Here is a 9,242-nt window from a genome sequence, read left to right as displayed (position 1 = left end):
TTCTAAGTTTAGAAGCAATAAAAAAAATCCCCCCTCCATCCATAACTTCCCAAATACATAGCACACACTAGCTTTGCTGATGGTAACAATTCACCAGATACTTTTTCTGCATGGGGTCAGGGACCTATCTCTGCAAAATGCTTCAGCCTGTTTTTCTTTCTTCAGTGAATTCTGGGAGACACTCTTCTTTCTATCTCTTAGACAACTAATTAATTCTTTTTTAAAAAACAGGTTTATTGTGGTATAACTTATATACAAAGAATTGCATATATTTGATGTGTACAATTTGATGAGTTTGGACATATGCAAACACCCATACCACCATTGCCACAATTAGGTGACAGACATATCTAACACCTCTCAGAGTTCCCTTGTATCCCTTAGTTTTGTTTTTTTGGGTTTTGTTTGTTTGTTTTGTGGTGAGAACACAATGTGAGTCTCTGCTCTTAATGAATTTTGAAGTGCACATTACCATATTGCTGACTATAGGCACTATGTTGTACAGTAGATATCTAGAACTTACTCATTTGGCATAACTGAAACTTCCTACTCATTGAATAACTCCTCATTTTCCCCACCCCCAGCGGCTGGCAACCACTATTGTTTTCTCTGCTTCTATGAGTTTTACTATTTTAGATACCCCATATAAATGGAATCATACACTATTTGTCTTTCTGTGACTGGCTTATTTCACTTAGTTGAGATGGGCTTTATGTATTACTAGCGTTGGCTAAACTTTGTACATCATAGGGATTCATTTTATTTCATTTTATTTTCATCTCTGTGCTAAAGTTTTATGGCTGACCAGGAGAATGAGACCATAGATCTGTTTGCCGGTGTGAATGGACCATCTGCCTACATCATCCACTGCTCACCATTCTTTTCCAAGATCAGCCAAACAATTTACAAGGTGGATGTGAAAGGTCTCCTAGGGTGGGTTATTTCTAAATGTCTTCTGGTGGATGGCTGTGGATAACCTATATAATCTGAGATTCAGAATGGCTTTCCTGTACCTGGCACCTAGTAAGGAAGCAAACTCAAAATGCTGGCTATGAAGGAGCTGATGTTGGATATAAAATGTAGATATTGTGTTTTATTAGGGAAACTATTAATTTTATGATAGCAATGCTAGATTGTTCATAAGATGAAAAACCCATACATGAATTTGCAACATTTTCACATCCTAGTTTGATGCCTTGGCAGATATTACGGGAGCATTCTGCAAGATCATTAAAGCTGAGCCAGGTCAAAGTGTATGTCCCCAGTGAGTCACCTGCCAAAAGCAGCTGTGGTAGAGACTTGCCTGAACCTGTGTCCCCAGGATGGGTCTTATGTGAAAGAACTTTCTCTGATGTAATAAATATGTGCTTTCCCCTTAAAAAAAAAAAAAAAAAGCAACGAAAGAAATCACAGATGAAAATGTTGAAGTATTTACATACGTAAGAAAATTCCATGTACCCAAAAAGAATATAGTCCAACTTAAAAGGCAAATGAACTGGAAAAATATTTATAAATACGCCATACTTAAGGTTAATATATTTGATAAAGACTTATTATAAATCAATAAATCAATATGAACAATAAAATGTCAAATGAGAAATAGACAAAGGACCTGAACCTGACTAAAAAGATTACCAAGTAGGACATACAGCTTTATAATACATATGTAGAAACATAGTCCACTATAATTGATAATACACAACTTCAAACAAGGTACTGTTTTTTTCCCTATCAAGCATGCAATGATAATTTTTAAAATCATACTTGGTGTTCAAGAACAGCATTTCCGAACGGTACTTGCTAAGAATTCAAATTTATGGGGCCCATCTCAGGCCCACCAAAGCAGAATCCCAGTGGATGGACCCAGAAATCAAGTTAGGGAAATTTTAATTCAATTGGGTTGCAGTAGGACCTGGGAATCAGTCATTTCCCAGCCCAATCTAGGTGAGCTTAAGATAGGGGAAATTTGAAAACACTGCTCTGAACAGTGGTTTTCAGCTATAGCTGGTCTATTGAATCACCTGGGAAATTTTAAGAAATACAGACACGGGTCCTATCCTCAGAAATTCTGATTTAATCCTTGTGGGTTTGATTTGGATATCAAAAATTTTTTAAGTACTTTAGGTGTTTCTAAAAGTAACTGAAGTTGAGAATACCTAGAGGGCGTGATAAAATGTGTATTTGTATGCTTTTCAAATGAGAGTGAAGATTGGTAATACCGTTTTTACAAACGATTTGGCTGTGTGCTGTTTTTTTTAAAAAAATATTGTTTTCACCAAAAATTTCAATTGTGCAAATTTATCCTATCAATGTAATCTAAATATAGAAACATTAATGAGCAAGAACTTCTCTGTGTGTAATTGATTCAATAACAATATGTGAGAGGAACATAACTGCCCTGCTACAAAGTAATGGTTTATAAACAATGGTATGTTCAATAATGAAGTGCTATACACTCATTAAAAATGTGCGTATAATAATTTTTTAATGCTATGGGAAAATATAGGGTTAAGGGGAAAAAGTAACGTATAAACTGTATTTACTGCATGGTCAAGACTAAGTTAAAATAACCATAGCAAAAGACAGGAAGAAAATACTCTAAATTTCTAAGGGCTTTGAGCTATGGGGAGAAGAATAATGACTTCTGGGGGTTATTTTCTAACTTCCCTGAATTGCAGAAATTTATATAGTATTTATGTTAGATCTAATTAAAATATTTAGAATTTTTATTGTGTTATGCATAACATAAAATTTACCATTTTAACAATTTTCAAGTGTACAATTCAGTGCCATTAAGTATATTCACACTGTTGTGCAAGCATCACCATCATTTATCTACAGAACTTTTTCACCTTCCCCAACTGAAACTTTATACATTTCAGTTAAACAATAACTCCCCATTACCTCCTCTCCCTAGCCTCTGGTAACCAGTATTCTACTTTCTGTCTCTATGAATTTGACTATCCTAATATAAATGGAATCATACAATATTTGTCCTTTTGTGTCTGGCTTATTTCACTTAGCGCAATGCCTTCAAGATTTATCCATGTTACAGCATGTATCAGAACTGTATTGCTTTTTAAGGCTGCATAATAGTCCACTGTATGTATATACCACCATATCGTTTATCCTTTCATCCACTGATGGACATCTGAATTGTTTCCATCTTTTGGCTACTGTGAATGATGTTGCTATGAACATTGGTGTACAAATACCTGTTCAAGCCCTTGCTTTCAATTTTGGGGGGAATATACCTAAAATCAAATGGCTGGATCATATGGAAATTCTATGTTTAATTTTTTGAGGAACCGCCATACTATTTTCCACAGAGGCTGCACCATTTCACATTCCCACCAGCAACTCACAAGGGTTTTAATTTCTCCACATCCTTGCAATTTTTTTCATTAGCAAGGTCAATCACTTCATATGGCAATATTTCTAAAATGTATCACTCACTTTCCAGCCTTCTTAAAAAGAATATATTGAACATAATTCAGCCTTTTTTAAAAGAACTATACAATTGATGCCTCCTCGGGAGCTATTGCAATATATTTTTATTTGGTAACTATTTTGTTTGATAACTATTTTTTTTAATAACTATTCTCAGATATTTCCATAGATTAGATCAATCCTTTCAACCTCCTGTGAAATATCAACCCCATTTCACAGATAAGTAAATGAGGTACAAAGAAGTAAAGGAACTTTTCCAAGATCACACAGCTAGTAAGTGAAGACAGCAGGATTCAAAGTCCATGTCTTTACACATTTTGCTAGACTCCTAACCATCTAAGAATGTCTGTCTCTATATTTAATGTCCCCAAACCAATACTGTACACTCTTAGAAAATTTGTATATGTTGTTTAATGTTTTTCCTTCTGGTTGTTGCTGTTATTCCTTGTGGCTGTAAAAGCACCTACCTCTGGCTGTTTTCTCCTCTCCAACCCACATGTTGATACTGATGTCCTGTCATCAAGAAAAAGAGATAAAAGAGAGAGTTAAAACTGTGTGAGAAGTAAAAATGCATAGATTTGAGAGAATTTGAGGGATCAACCTCAGGAGAAAAATATACAAGCTTAGGTACTTGGCTTTCATGATATCTATTTTGGTGGTTCGATGACCTATTTGGCTTATTTCTGGCTTTCTTCTTGTGTTTCAGGTGCTGAGCTGCCTTTATGAATGAATATGAGTGCTTACTCTTACTTCTACTTACCTTGTGTAATATAGTGTAATTTATCTTTTAAAAAGTTTGCTTCAAAGTTATAAAGATCCTTTAAATATCTGATATTCTCTTTTTAAAAATGTCTACTTACTATTTTCATGATATACACAGAGAGAGAATCAAGGAAAAGACCTTTGATATTGAAAGTTTCTGGTCCTATAGCAAGACTATTCAAACTATAGATCCAACATCTACTGATCACAGATGCCCATCAATAACAGCCTGGAGTATCTTTATAGAATTTATTATGTCATAGATATATTTTTGGGAAAGAATAGACAAATGTTTCCTTCCTTGTGTAACATGTATATTGTGAAATGCTGAGTACTGTATTTACTTTTTTGAAATCAAACATTCTTTCCAATAAAGTAGGAGAGGTTATTAGTTAAATAAATATAACAGTGAGTCATTGTATGTATCAAAATCCTTTTATTTTAAGTGAGTTATCAATACATTACCTCATTTCACATCACCATCTGTTTTTCTAGAAATTAAGTTTTTCTATATCAACATTTCTTTTCCACATCTCTAAGATTTTTCTAGGAAATAGGTGAATAACTGGAGTAAAGCTGAGAGAAAAATTTTCCAAATACAAGAGAAAGATAAACAATTTCTGTAGAAAAGCTCTAGCCATCCATATCCCCTTAAATCCAGTAATAAGTGAGTGATAAATGTAAGTTTTGTACTACTAGGTTTATAGTTAATTTCCATCTAAATACTCCAAGCAATCTTATCCAACAAAATCAGGTTGGTGGGAGCGGGGGTGGGGTGGGGTGGGGGTGGCGGGAGGCGTAAAGAAAACGAAAGAGAGATCTGAACTAGCTGATGGGAAGAGCGCTATCTTACCCACAGCTCTGAGGCTGCTGGGAGTAAAGCTGAAACAAAATGAAGTCAGAGTGTTACGTTATTTCTTTTAAGAACATACCCCTCAAATCCAGAGGTTTAAAGATATATAACCTCTACTGGACTCCAAAATTTGATCCTTTTAAGAATGACTTCTGACTAAAACAGTAGTACTGTTAATATCAATAAATATACTCAAATGCTGAAATGATTCAATTAACACTTATAGGAACTTTTTGTAACCAGACCTTACAAATGTACTATAATTCTCTTTGTTTTTGTCACATAAAGAGAGGGCTGTTGTCTCTAATCATCTGCACCCAACTTCTACTAAACATACAATCCTGTGCAAGTTAATATCCCTGGAAGTGGACCTCTATTCTCCACCTTTTGTTTTTCTAAATTTCTACTACTTGCCTCTACCATTCATGGTAGTATTGGTTTACATTATCTTAAAATCTCCTATAATTTTTTTCACATATGCATTATGTTTTACTGTTAAGTATCACCCATATTAACTAAGATAGTCTGTATAGTGAGATTTAAATGTTTTTTTTCCAATCAATAAATAATAAATTTGTCCAAAGAAGAAATTGTTGGGAGTGGAAGCCTTCTTCAAGGCAATTATAACCATGGGAAAGTAGAGCAATAAATCAGGTGAATTGAGGATGAGGCCCAGAAGCCTGGGTCTTCAGCTATTAAACGTCCCTTCAAAACAAAAACAGCTATTTGGAAGGGTCTAAACTTATTGAGGCTGATATACAATCAACATCCAAAAGTTGAAAACTCCTCAGTAAAATACAGTACACTGTTTTATTGTGGTCACGAAGTACTATGAAAACATTTAAGGAAACCTTTGAACATGGAGTAAATAATGTTTGGGGAGACAAAAATCAGAGGGTTTAACAAGAAAACATAATGGAATTGAGAATAGAGTTGAAAATGGCAAGACAGCTACTTTGTTTTAATAGAAATTTAGTAAATATAGTCTATCAGAAATTTGGACTGGGCTTCAAGTTACTGGTTTCCAGCTGTCACAGTTGAAAGAAAAAAGGAAGGAAGGGAGAGAGGAAGAAGAGAGGGGGAAGAAAATAAAAAAAGTAGAAAAGATTTTAAAAAATAAAACAAAAACCTGAAGTATTCTTCTAGAGCTCAAGAAACAATCTGACAGGTTCGTAACATTTCACTGAAACCAGAAGCAGAATCCTAAGGGACTGAAGTCTCAATCAGGCCCCTACAACATATGTAGCTTTGTTTAAAATGACTAAGGTGAAATATATCAGCTTACAGAAAATGGGGAGGGCTTCCAGCAGCTGGCTAGTGTTCTAGGTGATGGATGTTGATGAGCAATTCCCTTAAACAACTGATTTACTGCCAACAGAGAAAAACATTGGAAGCACATCCAAAAACTCATTTGCAATTGAGATGACAAGGATAGCCATTCTGTCCACCTTCCCCTCCCTCACCAGAGAGGTGACCCTGTTCCTGGCGACCACCTCCACACAAAGGCCACGGAAGAACCCCTCCCTCTCCTAATCCCCTTTCCTTTGCCTCAAAAGTCACTATAAAGCCTGCCTTACTCTGTCTTCCAATCGCTTCCTCTCTCCCTCCTTTTCTTCCTTTCTTTCTCTCCTTCCTTCGCTCCCAGCTTTTCTTTCTTTCTTCCTAAAATCATTGCTTTTGTAAAAATACATCCCTACACCACTAGACATACGTCGCATGCAAGACAAAGTCAGGCACAGGCGGCGGGTCCATGCATTCGCCAGCACCATCTGGCACCTGCGATTCATCGCCACTTTCCACCTCCTGGAGGTGAGAGGGGCGGGAGGCAAAGGACACGCAGAGCTGGTGTGACCCAGTTCTCAGGAAACTTTCAGCTGGTCGCAACCCTTCCCCCACCCGAAACGCTTCAATCATCCATCAAGCCCAGAAATGTACAGTGACCTCTGCCTAGCCTTTGGAGCTGGAAAATAGGCGAAGCAAGAAAAGCAGGAAGAGGTTCGCCCCTTTGCTTCCCACACCGCCCAACGGCGGCGGGCGCAGAGCTGCGGCACGGCCGGAAGGGGCCGCTGTTCGCTCAGAGCAGCCGCCCTACCGCCGCCGTCCGCACCTCCCACGGCCCCACTGGCCCAGCCCCGCCAACTTCCAACAGCCCCCAGTCGAGCAAGCGCCGGGAACGAGCGCCGCCCGGGCAGGAGCAGACGGCGCAGACCAGCCCAGGTTGCGGCGCTCGTCGGAAAGGCTCCGGGGAAACTCCCAGGGCCCCGGGGACTTTGGAAAGGAGAGAGCGAGCTGTCCCCGCGCGCTCAAGTCTGCAAGTGAGCGCTCAGCTCACCTGTTTCTCCCGCGCCACCGCCTTCCCACCCCTCGGACCCGCGCCTCCCGAGGTGCCCGCCCGCTCCCGCGATGAATCCGGCGCTGGGCAACCAGACCGATGTGGCCGGCCTGTTCCTAGCCAACAGCAGTGAGGCGCTGGAGCGCGCCGTGCGCTGCTGCACCCAGGCATCCGTGGTGACCGACGACGGCTTCGCGGAGGGCGGCCCGGACGAGCGTAGCCTGTATATCATGCGCGTGGTGCAGATCGCCGTCATGTGCGTGCTCTCGCTCACCGTGGTCTTCGGTATCTTCTTCCTTGGCTGCAACCTCCTCATCAAGTCCGAGGGCATGATCAACTTCCTAGTGAAGGACCGGAGACCGTCTAAGGAGGTGGAGGCGGTGGTCGTGGGGCCCTACTGACCGGCCCCCGGCCCCCGCGGCAGCCGCCCCACGCCTCCCCACTTCACCAGCCGGGCCGCGCCCCCTCACCATCCGAGACTGGGCGAAGCAAACCTGTCGGAGTCAATTATTTCTCTCGACTTATGCCTTTCGGGATGAAGCGACCCCGTTGCTCGCTGGCTCTCTGAAAGTCCCCAGGCCTGGCTATAGGAGAAGAGAGCCCTGACTCTGGACTCCAGCAGCAAGTGGCAAGAAGAAGGCGATTGGGGCGCAGAACTTTGGAAGCTGCCGCTGGCGCGGGATGCGGGGACACCGGCCGGTCCAAGGCCCCTTTCCACCCGCAGGTGGGCCAAGCTCTGGGGGCAGGTGGAGAGGGCGGGCAGGGAGAGACCAACGGCACCGCTTGCCTGGTGACCGGAAAAGTGACCCGCGTATACTCCACTTAACCGAACTAACGGGGACACACAAATCCGTGTCCGGCTTCGCGCCCATTCCCTCCCGCTCCTCCCAGCCCTGGCAGGAGGGGCGATAAATACCTATGATTGATTGTAACGTGCCGTTTTAAGGGATTTTGTGTTTGTTTGCTTGAATACAAATATTTGATAAGTCTTTTTCCGCCCTAGTGGCCTGTTTGCCTGCCTGGGGGTTAGAGTTTTGTGTTGGGAGAAGGGGTGGGGGGAGGGGGAGCCTGTGAATGTGAATGGGGTGAGTTGTTTCTTTTCATGCATTTCCAACTGGGTCTTTGGGGGGCGGGGGGAGGGGCTGGCCCTCCAGCTGGCCCCGGGACAAAGACTCGGAATAGAACTCCAAGCTCGTGACCGCACGGTTTACGCCACAAAAGTGCTCTTGACATTCGTGACACCGTTCTGACTCCCCCCCCCCCCCTTATTTAACATTTCCTTAATAAATGCAACATTTAAGTGTTTTGTTCCTGGCCTCCTGGTGGTCATTCTGCGCTCCCGGCAGAAGGGAACGGGCGACGGTGAGGACTCGGGTTACCGGTCCGGGGTGGATTTCGCTTTGGAGAGCTGCGATTCAACTCGTGGATCCTACGCAGGGACGAGGGTGGGAGCGAGACAGAGAGGCCCAGGGACGAGTGAGACATGGCCAAGCCGCAGCACAGGAGCCGTCCTGGAGGCAGCATCCTTTGTTTTCCTTTACAGTTAATATTTTATATTTCATTTAGGCTCAGCTCTCTGAGCCAGGCGAGACGACGGGATGCCCCCGCGGGAAGATTACACTTCCGTGCATGGCTCCGGTGGGAACACAGGGTTACACCGCTAATGAAAGGAAGAGACGGCTTGTCCAGCCTTCAGGGAGGGCATCTTTCCCCTGACCAACGTCAGCAAGACGGCGTCAGGATGCTGATCAAAAAAAAAAAAAAAAAAAAAAAACGAAGAAAAGTAGGTCCTAAAGTACATAGTGATAGTGACGCTAATTCTCCCCGGGGTAAACCATTGTTACT

At 41.8% G+C, this 9,242-nt stretch overlaps 1 protein-coding gene across 1 annotated transcript; it reads left to right on the top strand.

The window, feature by feature from the left end:
- The first annotated feature begins 7,255 nt into the window (after nt 1-7,255).
- RPRM (reprimo, TP53 dependent G2 arrest mediator homolog) lies at nt 7,256-8,414 on the top strand. Its single transcript, XM_059927140.1, has one exon. It carries the CDS (start codon nt 7,469-7,471, stop codon nt 7,796-7,798), a length of 330 nt encoding a protein of 109 aa, XP_059783123.1. The 5' UTR covers nt 7,256-7,468; the 3' UTR covers nt 7,799-8,414.
- The last annotated feature ends 828 nt before the right edge of the window (nt 8,415-9,242 follow it).

This window comes from Balaenoptera ricei, chromosome 7 (assembly GCF_028023285.1).
Source record: "Balaenoptera ricei isolate mBalRic1 chromosome 7, mBalRic1.hap2, whole genome shotgun sequence".
Classification (NCBI taxonomy): domain Eukaryota; kingdom Metazoa; phylum Chordata; class Mammalia; order Artiodactyla; family Balaenopteridae; genus Balaenoptera; species Balaenoptera ricei.
The sequence above is the reverse complement of the archived record's forward strand: the minus strand, read 5'-3'. Positions and strand labels throughout refer to the sequence as shown.